The 18545-nt window shown below is 45.5% G+C and overlaps 1 protein-coding gene across 1 annotated transcript in view; it reads left to right on the top strand.

The window, feature by feature from the left end:
• TTC27 (tetratricopeptide repeat domain 27) overlaps window positions 1-18545 on the top strand; it is a 264277-nt gene that overhangs the window by 57272 nt on the left and 188460 nt on the right. Inside the window, 1 exon segment of the mRNA XM_038747964.1 lies at window positions 11342-11506. Coding sequence (XP_038603892.1) covers window positions 11342-11506 — 165 coding nt within the window.

Genomic DNA, 18545 nt, shown 5'->3' with positions numbered 1-18545 from the left:
GATGGGGAACTGAGGCCCAGAGAGGTTAGGAGTCTTGCCCATGATCATACACCGAGTCAGTGTCAGAGGTGGGGCTAGGTTCCTGGTATCCCGATTCAGTCCCAAGCTCTTCCCACTCAACCACCTTGGCCGGGATTTTGGTCAGTTTAGCAATAATCGGTCCCAAAATTCCCTAGACAAACTTCAGAATTAATGCTTTGGGGTTCCTCGTATTTTTATGCTAAGCTTTTGAAAACCTTTCAGATGGAACTTACTGTACTTGTGTTCCAGCCTCCCCTCCAAATACCTACAGTAGGTATGGACGGTGACATTTTACTTCCCAGCAAACCTTGATCACCTTATTGGCAGTCTTCTCTTGTGCGAAGTCTTTGGGAAACTGTGGCCTAGTGAATCGAGCATGGACTTGGGAGTTGGAAGGACCTGGATTCTAATCCCGGCGCCACCACTTGTCTGCCCTGTGCCCTTGGGCCAGTCACTTCTCTTCTCTGGGCCTCAGTTACCTCATCTGTAAAATGGGGATTGAGACTGGGAGCCCCATTTGGGGCAGGACCGTGTCCAACCTGAATAGAGAAGCAGCGTGGCTGAGTGGAAAGAGCCCGGGCTTTGGAGTCAGAGGTCATGGGTTCAAATCCCGGCTCTGCCGCTTGTCAGCTGTGTGACTTTGGGCAAGTCACTTAACTTCTCTGGGCCTCAGTTCCCTCATCTGTAAAATGGATATTAAGACTGTGAGCCCCACATGGGACAACCTGTTCACCTTGTATCCCCCCAGCGCTTAGAACAGTGCTTTGCACGTAGTAAGCGCTTAACAAATACCATCATCATCATCATCATCCCGGCTCTGCCGCTTGTCAGCTGTGTGACTTTGGGCAAGTCACTTAACTTCTGTGCCTCGGTTACCTCATCTGTAAAATGGGGATTAAGACTGTGAGCCCCACGTGGGACAACCTGATCACCTTGTATCCTCCCCAGTGCTTAGAACAGTTCTTTGCACTTAGCGCTTAACAAATGCCATTATTATTATTACCTTGTATCTACCCTAGTGCTTAGAACTGTACCTGGCAAATAGTAAGTACTTAACAAATACCCCACCCCGCCTCCGCCAAAAAAATACCCCCCAAAAAGCAAGATTGGTCTTCTGACCCCAAAGGTAGTAAGGAGTTACTGACATCAAAAACCTGCTGTTTAAATTTCCACGTTAACAAAGAAAATATTGTTTGAAACCATGTGGTTGCCTTGTGCTATCAAAGTCGTTAGATGAGTCAGTTATGTGTATTTGGAGAACCCAGGAGGGGAGCCCAGGTTTTTTCCCCAATGAAGTTAGTAGAGCAGTGAGTCAAGGACTTCAGGGCCGGATCCTGTTAGGATTTAAGAGGGGAGAAGGGAAAGTTTAAAATACAAGCTTGACTTTTTTGAGCTTTCTAGTTCTCAACAGCAGTGTGGTGCCACGACCCCACTTCATTTAAACATTATCATTGATCATCATCATCATCATCAATCGTATTTATTGAGCGCTTACTGTGTGCAGAGCACTGTACTAAGCGCTTGGGCAGTACAAATTGGCAACATATAGAGACAGTCCCTACCCAACAGTGGGCTCACAGTCTAAAAGGGGGAGACAAAACCAAACATACTACAAAATAAAATAGAATAGATATGTACAAGTAAAATAAATAAATAAATAAATAGAGTAATCAATATGTACAAACATATATACACATATACAGGTGCTGTGGGGAAGGGAAGGAGGTAAGATGGGGGGGGATGAAGCACTTGGTGGTCGTTAGGTTAAATACAGTGGGTCATTGTACTATTCCAGTTTACAGGCCTTTTTGCTTTTTGAGAGTGCAGGTTTCCTGGGGAAAAATCTCTTTTATATTAAAGTCAGTGCTCTTGGATTTAGGAACAGGACATTATTTGATATGATAAACAGATAGGCCACATGGTAAATCAGAACTTATATTTTTAAGGTTTGTATTGTGATCCATAACTCAGTCTTGGAAGAATGAGCTCCTTGTTTTAAGTTCAGCTCCAATGGCCTAATGGAATGCCTTCCCGATGAGAGCTTGGAGTCTGTCTAAAGTGGGTTAGGCAATCTCAGTTTCATCTGATTAAGAGTTCACGTGAACACCAAGCGGACATGAATTTTAGCTTTTCTTTCCCTCTGACGTGTACTTTAAACATTTTGTGCTCAGGGGCATTCAGTCAACACTCGATCATTCACTCTGGATGGAAATTGGTTGAATATCAAACTGTGATTCGATATTTTAAAAAAGCAGCAGTGCCTATGCAGAAGGCTTGGAAAGCGCTCTTCGTTCCTTCCCAGTAATTGATGGTACAAATTGGAGGCGGCCAAATTCCTAGAGCCGTGCTTTACAGTTAGAGTTTCCTTGATTTCCCCATCGTGTGCAGAAATTAGCCAGTGGTGTATTTTACTGAGTGTAGCAGGAAGTCCAAAGGTGGGGGAAAATCAGGCATCTCTTTCATTGGGGAGTCAGGGCTACATACTGAGCACTTTTTCAGGCCTGGTGCTGCATCTTGAATATCTCCCACTCTCAATCATCATCATCATCATCATCATCAATCGTATTTATTGAGCGCTTACTATGTGCAGAGCACTGTACTAAGCGCTTGGGAAGTACAAATTGGCAACATAATCAGTCGCATTTACTTTATTCTGACGACTTGACACCTGTCCACATGTTTTGTTTTGTTGTCTGTCTCCCCCTTCTAGTCTATGAGCCCATTGTTGGGTAGGGACTGTCTCTATATGTTGCCAACTTGTACTTCCCGAGCACTTAGTACAGTGCTCTGCACACAGTAAGCGCTCAATAAATACGATTGAATGAATGAATGGATTTACTTAGTGGTTACTGTGTGCAGAACAGCGTACTAAACGCTTGGGAGAGTTCAGTATGACAGAGTTGGTAGATATGTTCTCTGCCCACAATAAGCTTGCAGTCTAGAGGGATTTTTTTTTAATGGCATTTATTAAGCGCTTACTATGTGCAAAGCACTGTTCTGAGCGCTGGGGAGGTTACAAGGCGATCAGGTTGTCCCACAGGGGGCTCACAGTCTTCATCCCCAACGTACAGATGAGGGAACTGAGGCACAGAGCAGTCAAGTGACTCACCCAAAGTCACACAGTTGACAATTGGCAGAGTTGGGATTCAAACCCATGACCTCTGACTTCAAAGCCCATGCTCTTTCCACTGAGCCACGCTGCTTTAATAATCGTAATAGTAATAATTGTTATGTTGTACTCTTCCAAGCACTTAGTACAGTGCTTTGCACACCGTAAGCGCTCAATGCATATGACTGAATTGAATGAATGAATAAAAATTATTATCATGGTATTTGTTAAGCACTTACTATGTGCCAAGCACTATTCTAAGCCCTGGAGTAGATACAAATAAATCAGATTGGCCACGGTCCCTGTCCCACCTGAGGCTCACGCATTTAACCCCCTTTTTGCAGATGAGGTAACCGAGGCACAGAGAAGTGAAGTGACCTGTCCGAGGTCACACAGCGGATATGTGATGGATCAGGATTAGAACCCAGGTCCTTCTGACTCCCGGGCCTGTGCTTTATCCACTAGGCCATGCTGCTTTTGGGTGCTCCCCGTTCCCTACGGCGGGCCAGGGTCGTCTGTGCCTCACCCACCGGGCCTGGAAATCGATGCCTCAGCGGCCCCATTTTCAGTTGGGGAAGGAACGCTCTACCCCTTATTCATCATCATCAATCTCATTTATTGAGCGCTTACTGTGTGCAGAGCACTGTACTAAGCGCTTGGGAAGTACAAATTGGCAACATATAGAGACAGTCCCTGCCCAACAGTGGGCTCACAGTCTAGAAGGGGGAGACAGAGAACAAAACCAAACATACTAACAAAATAAAATAAATAGAATAGATATGTCCAAGTAAAATAAATAAATAAATAAATAGAGTAACAAATATGTACAAACATATATACATATATACAGGTGCTGTGGGGAAGAGAAGGAGGTAAGATGAGGGGGATGAAGAAGGGGATGAGGGGGAGAGGAGGGAAGGGGCTCAGTCTGGGAAGGCCTCCTGGAGGAGGTGAGCTCTCAGTAGGGCCTTGAGCTCTCAGTAGGGCCTTATTCGTGGCTACCCAAAGGCCCAGATGGTCCCTGGTGGGCAGAGCGGCTGGGGACCACTAGACTGTAAGCTCGCTGAAGACAGGGATGATACCTGTTGTGCTCAAGAAATGCAATCGATTGAATGAACTGCAGGGAAAGTTCCTCGTTTTCCTGATCCCCCACCATCCTCGGTCCCACTCACCTGCATTTTCATCTCTGCGTACTTGCTGCTAATAAAAGCAATCGGCTAAGTGTTCCCGGTCCTTAAATAAATACAGGACTTTCCACCAGCAGTGAAGAGAAACTTTTATACAATATTCCTTCCTAAATATACAATTCAGCTGCTTAGCGCACCCCTGAATGTATCTAATCAGGGAAGTATGTGGCCCTGAAAAGCCAGCTGCAGAATGTTAAGTCACTGGCCTGCTCCGAAAGATATGATGTCACACTTTTTTTGATCAGGAATCTTGGTTATTGGACGATGATAAGGCCTTTGTCTCCCTCACCAGCGGCTGTTTCCTTCGTCTAGGTCGAGGAGCAGCTGTATAAAATCCGTAAGGATCGAAGCTCGTGTTTTCACTAAGGCTTTTGGGAATTGCTCCTGGTGCACTCTTGCTGCCATTAAAAACAAGTTGCAGCCTGAAGAGAGAAGAATAGAAAATCCGTTCATTTTCTCAGCATTCCAAGCTTGAAGCGTGGCGTGAGGCAGCTTTTGGCCCACGTTTCATTGTTTTCCAACAGAGTGGGGGTCTTTATCCCCGTTACGGGTTTTATCAGGGTTTTTAGCCCCTTCCTTCCTCTCCCCCTCGTCCCTCTCTCCATCCCCCCATCTTACCTCCTTCCCTTCCCCACAGCACCTGTATATATGTATATATGGTTGTACATATTTATTACTCTATTTATTTATTTATTTATTTTACTTGTACATTTCTATCCTATTTATTTGATTTTGTTGGTATGTTTGGTTCTGTTCTCTGTCTCCCCCTTTTAGACTGTGAGCCCACTGTTGGGTAGGGACTGTCTCTATGTGTTGCCAATTTGTACTTCCCAAGCGCTTAGTACAGTGCTCTGCACATAGTAAGCGCTCAATAAATACGATTGATTGATTGATTGATTGATCAGGGATGGTAATTTTGCAGAAAGGTGGGGCCTTAGGACAGAGTGGAAATGAACAGTAGGAACCGTCTAAATTGGGCCTTTACTGCTTGTTGTCTCTTCCACGAGAAATCACGTATCCCAACTTGCCCACTCAGAATTTTATTTTTTATGGTACTTGTTGAGTGCTAACTACGTGCCAGGCACTGTGTGCTCAGTGCTGGGTTAGGTACAGAGTAATCAGGTTGGATACAGTCTGTGTCCCACATGGGACTCACGGTCTTAATCCCACAGATGAGGTTGCTGAAGCACAGAGAAGTTAAGTGATTTTGCCCAGGGTCACACAGCACACAAGTGGCGGAGCCGGGATTAGAATCCAGGTCCTCTGATTCCTAGGTTCGTGCTCTATCCTCTAGGCCTCGCTGATCACCATTTGCTACCTACAGCATTTGTAGTTTTTCTGGAAATTATTAGGATTTCCTCAAGCATTTTCCTGTTTTTAGCATCTAGGGACTGCCCTTCAATTTCCGAAGCATTTCCAAAGCTGCATCTCTTCATTCCCACCGATGATGGGGATGGACAGACTCATCTTGAGTTTCCCTTCATTCAATCGTATTTATTGAGCGCTTACTGTGTGCAGAGCACTGGACTAAGCATTTGGGAAGTACAAGTTGGCAACATATGGAGAAGCGGCGTGGCTCAGTGGAAAAAGCCCGGGCTTTGGAGTCAGAGGTCATGGGTTCAAATCCCAGCCCCGCCACTTGTCAGCTGTGTGACTTCGGGCAAGTCACTTCACTTCTCTGGGCCTCAGTTCCCTCATCTGTAAAATGGGGATGAAGACTGTGAGCCCCATGTGGGACAACCTGATCACCTTGTAACCTCCCCAGCGCTTAGAACAGTGCTTTGCAAATAGTAAGTGCTTAATAAATGCCATTATTATTTATATAGAGACGGTCCCTACCCAACAGCGAGCTCACAGTCTAGAAGGGGGAAACACAACAAAACAAGGCATGTTAACAAAATAAAATAAATAGAATAAATATGTACAAATTAAATAAATACATAAATAGAGTAATAAATATGTACAAACATATAGACATATATACAGGTGCTGTGGGGAGGGGAAGGAGGTAAGGTGGGGGGGGATGGGGAGGGGGATGAGGGGGAGAGGAGGGAAGGGGCTCAGTGTGGGAAGGCCTCCTGGAGGAGGTGAGCTCTCAGCAGGGCCTTGAAGGGAGGAAGAGAGCTAGCTTGGCGGATGGGCAGAGGGAGGGCATTCCAGGCCCGGGGGATGACGTGGGCCGGGGGTCGATGGCGGGACAGGCGAGAGCGAGGTACGGTGAGGAGATTAGTGGCGGAGGAGCGGAGGGTGCGGGCTGGGCTGGAGAAGGAGAGAAGGGAGGTGAGGTAGGAGGGGGCGAGGGGATGGACAGCCTTGAAGCCCAGGGGGAGGAGTTTCTGCCTGATGCGCAGATTGATTGGGAGCCACTGGAGATTTTTGAGGATTTTTTTCCCTTCATGTGCCTTCTGTCCCCGAGGTGGGCCGAAGTGGCACTGAGTTGAGACGGACTTAAGGCCTCAGAGAACCCATGCAGCGCAGTCCTTTAGGCAGCAGGGCTCAAACTGCACTCACCCACCGCCACAGCCCTGTGGCACGGAAATCTCAGCTTCCTTGTGGGCCAGTGCTAGAGAAGGTGGCTCAGCCCCAAGGCGACCAGACACCCCCCCATTCCAAAGGTACTGTTCAGACAGGATATAGCTTGCTGCCCATTTAAGCTTTCTGGGAAGTGTTCATGTCCCCAAGAGGTAAGGTTTACCGGGAAGCCGTTCCTTTGAAAAATAAAAATGGCCTTGACTAATGGCCATATAGAGAAAGGGGAAGAGGAGGAAGGAATGGAAGGGTGGTGGGGGTGGGCCATGGGAGTGGGGTGCTCTCCCCCTAAGGGCTCACAACCCTGGCGCTCTTGCTGCCTTTATTCACCCCTCCCTCAGCCTCACAGCACAGCTTAGTGGATAGAGCACGGGCTTGGGAGTCCGAAGGTCATGGGTTCTAATCCCCACTTGTCGGCTGTGTGACCTTAGGCAAGTCGCTTCAACTCTCTGGACCTCAGTTACCTCATCTGCAAAATGGGGATTGAGACTGTGAGCCCCACCTGGGACAGGGACTGTCCAACTCGATTTGCTTGATCCCACCCTAGTGCTTAGCACAGTGCCTGGTACGTAGTAAGCGCTTAACAAATGCCATCGTTATTATTAATTGTCATTATGTCCATATCCCTCATTTATTTATTTATGTCAATGTCGGTCTCCCCTTCCAGACTCTTAAGTTTGTTGTGGGCAGGGATCGTGCCTGCCAGCTCTGTTATACTGTCGTCTTCCAAGTGCTTAGTACAGTGCTCTGCACACAGTGCTCAATCAATACCATTAATTGATTGATTGATGGACTGATTGCAGACCTTTCACAGCAGGGCTCAAACCCTGACCAAATGGGTTGTAGGTTGAGTTAGGATCACCACTCTTATAATAATAATAATAATTTTGGTATTTGTTAAGCGCTTACTATGTGCAAAGCACTGTTCTAAGCGCTGGGGAGGATACAAGGTGATCAGGTTGTCCCATGTGGGACTCACAATCTTAAACCCCATTTTAGAGATGAGGTAACTGAGGCACAGAGAAGTTAAGTGACTTGCCCAGAGTCACACAGCTGACAAGCGGCAGAGGCGGGATTTGAACCCATGACCTCTGACTCCCAAGCCCGTGCCCTTTCCACTGAGCCACGCTGCTTCTCTTATTCATTCATTCAGTAAATCGTATTTACTGAGCGCTTACTGTGTGAAGAGCACTGTATTAAGCACTTGGAAACTACGATTCAGTAACATAGACACCATGCCTATAATAATAATAATAGCATTTATTAAGTGCTTATTATGTGCAAAGCACTGTTCTAAGCGCTGGGGAGGTTACAAGGTAATCGGGTTGCCCCGGATGGGGCTCACAGTCTTAATCCCCATTTTACAGATAGGGAACTGAGGCCCAGAGAAGTGAAGTGACTCGCGCAAAGTCACACAGCTGACAAGTGGTGGAGCCGGGATTTGAACCCACGACCTCTGACTCCAAAGCCCGGGCTCTTTCCACTGAGCCACGCTGCTTCTCGTTGCTTCAAGTTGCTTATCCAAAAACGGGCTAACACCAATACCCTTCAAGCAGGCAGCCGCGGTCCTGGCTCGTCCGGTCTTTCTTGGGCACTGACGCCATCATCAAAGTGCAATTTAAATGAAACATAAGAATGCTCATTGTTCACTGTCCATTCATTCAGTCGTATTTACTGAGCGCTCACTGTGTGCAGAGCACTGTACTAGGCACTTGGGAAGTACAAGTTGGCAACATAACAGCGCTTTGCACTGTTCAATCTTGAGCAATTTTAAATACTTGGGAGTCTTTTGCATTTACTTCACTTATCAAGGTTGAGCTGAAAATCTGCCATGTTGGACAGATACGTCTGTATTGAAAAATTTGGATCCGATGCAGAGCAACAATAGATTTATTTACCAGTCACCATAGAAACCACATGACAGAGAGCCAAAACTATCAATTTGCTACCCAACAAAATCCTGCCGGTGTCACCAGGGTGTTAAATTTATTGGTAACGACTTTTCCATTTTGGGGGACAGCGGTGTTGAAATGAGAAATCCACATCTATAGGGTAGTAGAAGATTTATATGGAGATGATTCTCATAACTATTCAAGTGGTAATGTCTTGTAAACATGTCTTCATTTTCGGGGGGCAAGGGTGGGATTCTGCTGTACAGTTTCAGCCGATTTCAGTTCCCGATGGAACTGATGGAAGAGCAGTTGACATCCCAGAGGGCTCGTGATAAGACTCTTAAGAGTTTGCTTCTTTATTAAAAAAAAAAGGCTGAAGTATTTTTCCAAACAAAATCCCCCCACAACCCACTGTTCAACGTCTAAATGATCCTTCTTAGTTTAAACCACTAAAACGCATTGCTTTCGCCCGCAAATATAAATTTTATTTCTTGAAAGGAAGAAAGTGGTGCAGCATTATTGCAGTGAACTTTCTTAGGTGTCAATGATGTGAGCATCTTTAAGGATTATGAATTCCCCAGGAGCCCTGAATGGTCCCAAAGCGCCATTGTAATCACTTGAAGCAATAAAGTCCTTTTTTCTATTACCCGATCACGGTAGATTTAAGTATTTACATTGTGACATGAGCCACTCTTTTTCCACGGCTTTCTTTTCAGTTGGGAACCACTCCGTGGGGAAAGTGGTGGGAAGCAGAGATTGTGCCATCCCATAGAGAAGCAGCGTGGCTCAGTGGGAAAGAGCCCGGGCTTTGGAGTCAGAGGTCATGGGTTCCAACCCCGGCTCCGCCAATTGTCAGCTGTGTGACTTTGGGCAAGTCACTTCACTTCTCTGGGCCTCAGTTACCTCGTCTGTAAAATGGGGACTAAGACTGTGAGCCCCATGTGGGACCACCTGATCACCTTGTAACCTCCCCAGTGCTTAGAACAGTGCTTTGCACATAGTAAGCGCTTAATAAATGCCATTATTATTATTATTATTATCCCATTGAAACTTGTGTTTTCTATCAAACTAATAGTTCAGAACCACAGTAAAGTCACGTGAGCTTCGCGGCCTGGAAACAGCGTACCGCTTGATAAGCCACGAAGCGCTGCATGGGGTCCCTATATAGCAAGGAGTTCCTAAAGTCCTCTGCTTCCATGCAGGGAAACTTGCATTTTAGTGAGGGACTCCACCCCAACCCTATAAAGTGGAGGGAAACGGGATTTCCGAATGCTATTGAGAGCTGTTCGCAGCCGCATAGAAAATTGTATATTCTCTGGGAATCTTGGGATCCTTCAAGCAGGCCTTGCGCTATAAGACTGTGAGCCCACTGTTGGGTCGGGACTGTCTCTATATGTTGCCAACTTGCACTTCCCAAGCGCTTAGTACAGTGCTCTGCACACAGTAAGCGCTCAATAAATACGATTGATTGATTGATTGATAAGTTGGGCTTGATATAGGGAGGTATCCTGGTGTTATGGAAGAACGGATGATCGCCATTCAAGCCCAGCTTCATTTCCCCGTGTCCCGCTCTCCTCCTCCCCTTCCTCTTCCCAGGAGGGGTGGACGAATTTCGCCCTGGACCCCCGTCATGCTGAATCCGACAGCGTCACATCCGGGTCTGACCGAGTGGGCTCCTAAGAGGCCTCTATCCAAGGAACTCACCCAGGCTAAAACCCTCCCCTCGGTTCTCTTTCTGGTTTTTCATCCGCCCCCTCCAGATTTTCCGCTCCTTGAGGGGCAAGTAGGGATTTTGCCTGCTTGTGTGTAGGGAACTCTTCCAAGTGCTTAGCCAAGAGGAGGTGCTCAATAAATACCAGTTGACAGTTGGGTCAGGCCTTCTAGGGTGGATTTTGCACTAGCGGCTGCGTAGTTCAGGTGGAAAAAGCCAGATCCAGGAGCCGGCTGCAATTTGTCAACCTCCATTTGGCGTTGAGACGGCGATATTTACAGCCAATTGTGGAGGAGGCAGCACACGATTCCATTCCGTCTCTAAGTAATAATAATAATAATGTTGGTATTTGTTAAGTGCTTACTATGTGCAAAGAACTGTTCTAAGCGCTGGGGTAGATACAAGGTAATCAGGTTGTCCCACGTGGGGCTCACAGTCTTCCTCCCCAATTTCCAGATGAGGGAACTGAGGCCCAGAGAAGTGAAGTGACTTGCCCAAAGTCACCCAGCTGACAAGTGGCGGAGCCGGGATTTGAACCCATGACCTCTTGACTCCAAAGCCCGTGCTCTTTCCACTGAGCCACGCTCCTTCTCAAGTAGCCCAGGAAACAATGACTTTGTTCCAGGTTGTATCGATTTATGATAATCAAGGCACTATCTGTTCCTCTGACCAGCATTATTTACTGGATTACCCAAATACTAAATGATTCTGGAGTCTGGCAGCCTAAAGACCTTTCTCGCCGCTTCTATATTTAAACAGGATAGAGATTTTAGATAATCCGTTGCCACTCTGCCCCCTGACCTTCTTCCAAATAAAGATTTTAAGGGATTAAATTTCCAGATCTTGCTTTCATTTTGGAATGGCTTATAATATCTCCTCTTTTGTCTTGCAGTGAAGAAATTAGAGACTCTGTTTACAGATAAAGCATGCCAACATCTGGTCATTCAGTTCCATCTTGAGTGTGCTTATACTTTTCTGTATTATTATGAGTATAAAAAAGCAAAAGATGAATTTGATGCAGCCAAAGACTCAACCAAACTGCAAGTGGATTTGACTGGTAAGTTAGTATTTTTTTCCTCCTCCGGTATACTTATATCTAATTAAATGCTGTCATTTCTTTGTTAAAGTCATTAGTTCTAAGTCATTTACCATTATGGAACACTGACCCATTGTTGGATGATTTATTTGTGTTTCATTAAAATGTCAGAAGCTTCTGTAAGGAACTTGAAAATACTGAAATAATTTTATGTATTAGCATTTCAGTGGTAATAATATCAAACCACGTGAGAAAATAACTTCAACCTTGCATCTAACGCTTGTTGGGTGCTATCAAAAAATGGATTACAATCGCATATTTGTTATAGAAACAAAGCTAATCATGCAAAAATTCCATTGGTTAAAATGATTTTTATTAGTGTTTCAATTACCTTCTTTTATGTAGCACACAATGGCTTCACTTTTATCTTTAAGCTGCTCCCTATATGAACACAGTAATTGCTTAGGAATTATTTAATGACAAATAATCAAGGAATTATTGATTGCCGTGTGGTCCTCAAAGTGCTGATGCTTTATGGACTTAAGAATTTTCAGAGTACTGTTTAGTTTCATGAACCCGTTGGAAGTTATGAGAGTCATTTCCCATTTTGAAAATGCATCTGTCGTGGCTACAATTGCTTTTGCATTTTATACATTTCATTAACTAGACTCTGTTGCCATGATATTTGGATAAATAGATCAGTGTTCTGGGGTGTTTTATGGTGCTTGTAATTTCATGATACATTTCCAGATTGTCCGAATGGGCAAGAGAGTAGGAATGAAACATTTGATTTTTCCAGGCTGATGGACAGGCCGGCTGAATAGAACAAGATGTAGAATTAGTCTCTTTAAATGTCTGGTTTTTATTACAAGCGATCGAATTTAGGCATCGAAAGTGGAGAAGAAGAAATTAATTCAGTGCCCTTTTTGTGTGTGAAGACTAATTGTTAGCAGTCTCCTCTGTATTGGAATTCATTAGCAGATGTTATGGCTGGCCATTTTGAAAACATCATCTTTACCACTAAACCTAATCGTTGGTATTTGCTGAATCCATATACTGTGTGCTGGGCACTGTTCAGAGTGCCCGGGAGAGTACAATGCAGTTGATAGAAATGATATCTGAAACAGATGGGGCCACTTTTGTTGTGAAACGTTATAAGGTGATGGAGCCTCCTGTTTTCACCCATCTTTATCGTTGAAAATGAAACCCTGCGCCCTGCAGAGGTATCGCTTTTACTATTATTATCACCAAGTGCCGTCGAGTCGTTTCGGATTCATAGCCACTCCGTGGAAATACTTTCTCCAGAATGTCCTGTCTCTGCCATAATCCACAACCTTTCTAATGATTCTTCCGTCATCGTTGTTATGGTCTCTATCCATCTAGCTGCCGGTCGGCGTCTTCCAAGTTTTCCCTGGATTTTTCCTAGCATGCTTTTACTATAGGGCCCTCAATTTGCCCTTAATCATAGTCAGACGATCAGTAATATTTATTGAGCGCTTACCGTGTGCACCATATGATACTAAGCCCTTGGGAAAGTACAATACAGTAAATAGAGTTGGTACATATACACCCTGCTCACAAGGAGCTTGCAGTCTAAAAGGGGGGACAGACATGAAAATAAATGACGGATATAGACATAATTGCTGTGGGGCTGAAGATAGGGTGAAATCAAGTGGTTTTAAGGTATCCACTTTGTCGTGTGACCTTGGGCTAGTAACTTAACTGCTTTGTGCTTCAGTGTCCTAATGTATAAGGCCATGAGCTCCATGTGAGACAGGGACTGTATCCAACCTGATTATCTTGTGCCATGCGCTCAGTACAGTGCATGGCTCATAGTAAGTGCTTAACAAATGCTAGAATTATTATTATTATTATTATTACAGATCCAAGTGCATAGGTGATGCAGAAGTGAGAGAGTGTAGGGGAAATGAGGGCGCAGTTGGGGAAGGCCTCTTGGAAAAGATGAGATTTTAGCAGGGGTTTGAGCGAAGGGAGCAGCAGAGAAACAGCATGGACTAGTGGAGAGAGCACAGGCCCGGGAGTCCGAAGGACCTGTGTTCTAATTCCGACTCTTCTATTTGTCTGCTGTGTGACCCTTGCCCGGTCACTTCATTTCTGTGCCTTAATTTCCTCATCTGTAAAATGGGAATTAAGACTGTGAGCCCCGTGTGGGACATGGACTATGTCCAACCAGATTATTTTTTATGTATTCTAGCACTTAGTACAGTGCCTGGCACACAGTAAGTGCTTAACAAATATTATTAATAGAGCTGTGTGTGGGCAGGGCTGGGGGTTGGCCTGTTTCTGGACTTTGGGGGAAAAGCAATCAAATTCAAATGGCAAAACCTTCCCAGTGCCATTGAAATTCACATTTCAGCTACATCCCTGTTGTTTTCAAGGCACAGTTTCTCCTTACGGAATGAAGATTTGGTGGGGATGTACTGCCCCCGAGTAGCAAGACCAAGAAACCTGAACCCAGCCTGCCCCGGCCAGAAGTTTACCAGGACTCTTCTGCCTCCTGAAAACCTGAACCAAAATCCGGGTCCCCAGCTCACCTCTCCCTGGCTGGAGGGAAGTAATAATAATATTATTAATAGCAGTGAAGATGATAACAGCAATACCAATAATAGTAATAATAATAATAATGATGATGAAGGCATTTATTAAGCGCTTACTATGTGCAAAGCACTGTTCTGAGCGCTGGGAAGGTTACAAGGTGATCAGGTTGTCCCACATGGGGCTCACAGTCTTCATCCCCATTTTACAGATGAGGTAACTGAGGCACAGGGAAGTTGCCCAAAGTCACACAGCTGACAATTGGTACAGCCGGGGCTTGAACCCATGACCTCGGACTCCAAAGCCCGTGCTCTTTCCACTGAGCCACGCTGCTTCTCATAATAATATCTGTTAAGCATTACTGTATGCCAAGGATTGTGCTAAACCCTGGGGAAGGTACGACATAATCAGTCTAAGGATGAGGGAGAATGGGTTTTAATGCCATTTTACAGGTGAGGAAATTGTGGCACAGAGAAGTCAAGGGACTTGTCCAGGGTCAAACCAACAGGCAGCTGGCGGAGCCAAGATTAGAACTGGCCTCCTCACTCCCAGCCCTGTGCTCTTAACACTCAGCTACGTTGTTTCTCAAGATGAAGGTGCAGGGAAACTACATTCCAAGCAGCCCCATTTGGAAGAAGGAACCTGAGCTAAGAGTAAATGACGTGGACTGTCAGTGGGCATTTGTCAGAGACATTTTTCCAAGGGGCAGCCGTCAAGACAGAAGAATATTGGAAAGGGACAACGTCAAGATGGGTTCGACTTCATCATCAATCGTATTTCATTACATGACTTCATTACACCTCTCAGTCAATCAACCAGTAGCCGGAAACATCTCATGCACAGGAATTGTGTCCTTGTAATGTCATCACTGGAACTTCACTAAGAACAAAAATTGTGGTCTTTGTTCAGCTCTTACTGTGAGCCAGACACTGTACTAAGCGCAGGGGCAGGCACACGCCCTTGGGAAATCAATCAATCAATCAATCAATCGTATTTATTGAGCGCTTACTGTGTGCAGAGCACTGTACTAAGCGCTTGGGAAGTACAAGTTGGCAACACATAGAGACAGTCCCTACCCAACTCACAGTCTAAAAGGGGGAAAGTACAATACAGTAGAGTTGGTCTATATACACCCTGCCCACAAGGAGCTTGCAGTGTAAGAGGGGAGACAGACGTGAAAATAATTGACCCATTCCCTGTTCCACATGGGGCTCACAGTCCCAATCCCCATTTTGCAGATGAGGTAACTGAGGCCCAGAGACATGAAATGACTTGCCCAAGGTCCCACAGCAGGCAGGCGGTGAAACGGGGATTAGAACCCAGGTCCTCCTGATTCCCGGGCCCGCGGTCTGTGCACTAAGCCCTGTTGCTTCTCGCGGCCTATTGATGCTTGGAGCAGTGCAGTGCGTAAGGCAGTTAGCTAATAATAATTCTGACGATGATAATAATGAGCAGATTTGTTTGGAGACGCTAGACTGTAAGCTTGTTGTGGGCGGAGAACTTGTCTCCCAACTCTTTTATAGTATGCTCCCAAGCGCTCCGTACAGTGCTGTGCACGCAGTAAGTAATAATAATAATAATTATGATATTCATTAAGTGCTTACTGTGCTCCAGGCACTGTTGTGGGCGGAGAACTTGTCTCCCAACTCTTTCATTGTATTCTCCCAAGCGCTCCGTACAGTGCTCTGCACGCGGTAAGTAATAATAATAATAATTATGATATTCATTAAGTGCTTACGATGCTCCAGGCACTGTTCTAAGCGCTGGGGTCGATACAAGATTATCTGGTTGGACACAGTCCCTGTCCCAGATAGGGCTCACAGTCTTAATACCATTTTACGGACGAGGGAATTGAGGGCCAGAGAAGTGAAGTGACTTGCCCAAGGTCACACAGCAGACAAGTGGCGGAAACAGGATTAGAACCCGTGACTTTCTAACTCCCAGGCCGATGCTCTATTCACTAGACCGTGATGCGTCTCAATTAAGTGCTCAGTAAGTGCTCAATAAATGCCATTGCTTTATTGGAGAGCGGCTCAAAACCGCTTCTTTCGTGATTTCGTGATTATCACACCAGTTGCCTCTCAGCAGTTTGAAACTGCAGTATAATTGCACCCTTTGAGTACTTCTTCCAGCCCTTTTCCTTATGGTCAGGCCATCCATCCCTGTATATATGTATATATGTTTGTACATATTTATTACTCTATTTATTTTACTTGTACATGTCTATTCTATTTATTTTATTTTGTTAGTATGTTTGGTTTTGTTCTCTGTCTCCCCCTTTTAGACTGTGAGCCCACCGTTGGGTAGGGACTGTCTCTATATGTTGCCAACTTGGACTTCCCAAGTGCTTAGTACAGTGCTCTGCACACAGTAAGCGCTCAATAAATACGATTGATTGATTGATTGATTGATCCATTTCTGCTCACTGTACAGCAGCTGGAGGGGTATTATATACTCATCCATTATCCTCACGTGTCTCAGCCAGTGAAGCTTCGTTGAGGTGGGCAGAGCTTCCTCGTGTGGGACCCGATCATCTCATCTCTTGGTACAGTGCGTGACACATAGTTGGGGCGCAACGAATCCCACCATTATTATTAGTGGGATGATTTTGTTGCTTGTAATTCGGTCCGGCGATTCGAGCAGGACATTTCGAGGATACTGATGGAACTGCCCAGGAAACCAGGTATAACATTCGGGTTGGGCGAAGAGATCACAACCGTATAGAAGATTGGAGAGCTTCAGCTGGGTCTGCAGCTTAGCACCTCAAGCAATTAGTGCTCTGCACACAGTAAGCGCTCAGTAAATATGATTGAGAATGAATCCCTTCCTTCCTCTCCCCCTCTCCATCCCCCCATCTTACCTCCTTCCCTTCCCCACAGCACCTGTATATATGTATATATGTTTGTACATATTTATTACTCTATTTATTTTACTTGTACATATCTACTCTATTTTATTTTGTTAGTATGTTTGGTTTTGTTCTCTGTCTCCCCCTTTTAGACTGTGAGCCCACTGTTGGGTAGGGACTGTCTCTGTATGTTGCCAATTTGTACTTCCCAAGCACTTAGTACAGTGCTCTGCACATAGTAAGCGCTCAGTAAATACGATTGATGATGATGATGACGAATGAATCCCATCTTCAGTTTGGTCTGCAGCTTGATTCATCGTTACCACCACGCTGTTGATCTGGAAGTCCGCCTAAAGAGAGGCTCGGCGGTCTCGATTGAGTGTCTCATCCGCTTGGCTCTCCATAAGTCGTTGGACGGGCTTCTCCAACCTGCAGCATCTGCATGTAACAGCTCCCAAATTCCTGTCTTTAGTGTCTGCGATGTGCGTGCCCATCGAGCGGAAAGATTTTCTGGACTATCAGGAAGCCCAGCATTCAAGTCTCTTGTTGCATTCTCTAGCTCAGTGATATAGAATTAGTTGAATCAGACCGATCTACCGCACAGCCTCGCTTTTCCCTGTGGGCTATAGAAAAAGCTCAGGCAATAATAATAATGGCATTGATTAAGCGCTTATGCCTTGTTTTGTTGTGTTTCCCCCTTCTAGACTGTGAGTTCGCTGTTGGGTAGGGACCGTCTCTATATAAATAATAATGGCATTTATTAAGCACTTACTATTTGCAAAGCACTGTTCTAAGTGCTGGGGAGGTTACCAGGTGATCAGGTTGGCCCACATTGGGCTCACAGTCTTCATCTCCGTTTTCCAGATGAGGGAACCGAGGCCCAGAGAAGTGAAGTGACTGGCCCGAAGTCACACAGCTGACAAGTGGCGGAGCTGGGATTTGAACCCATGACCTCTGACTCCAAAGCCCAGGCTCTTTCCACTGAGCCATGCTGCTTCTCTGTATGCTGCCAACTTGTACTTCCCAAATGCTTAGTACAGTGCTCTGCACACAGTAAGCGCTCAATAAATGCGATTGAATGAAGGGAAACTCAAGATGAGTTTGTCCGGCACCCCTAGGTGGCTCCGCGGAAAGAGCCCGGGCTTGGGAGTCAGAGGTCCTGGGTTCTAATTCCGGCTCCGCCACTTGTCAGCTGGGTGACTTTGGGCAAGTCACTTCACTTCTCTGGGCCTCAGTTACCTCATCTGGAAAATGGGGATAAAGACTGTGAGCCCCAGGTGGGACTAGCTGATCGCCTTGTAACCTCCCCAGCACTTAGAACAGTGCTTTGCCCATAGTAAGCGCTTAATAAATGCCATCATCATCGTTATGTGCCAAGCACTGGAGTAGATTTTATTTGTTAAGTATTATTATTATAATTATTTTTATAGTATTGGTTAAGCGCTCATTATGTGCCAGGCACTGTTCTAAGCGCTGGGGTAGATACAAGCTAATCAGGTTGAACGCAGCCCATGTCCCACATGGGGCTCGCAGTCTTAATGCCCATTTTAGAGATGAGGGAGCTGAGGCCTACAGAAGTGAAGTGACTACTTGCCCTAGGCCACACAGCAGATAAGTGGCAGAATTAGAACCCAGGTCCTGACTCTCAGGCCCTTG

Source organism: Tachyglossus aculeatus, chromosome 1 (genome assembly GCF_015852505.1).
Source record: "Tachyglossus aculeatus isolate mTacAcu1 chromosome 1, mTacAcu1.pri, whole genome shotgun sequence".
Lineage (NCBI taxonomy): Eukaryota > Metazoa > Chordata > Mammalia > Monotremata > Tachyglossidae > Tachyglossus > Tachyglossus aculeatus.
The sequence above is the reverse complement of the archived record's forward strand: the minus strand, read 5'-3'. Positions and strand labels throughout refer to the sequence as shown.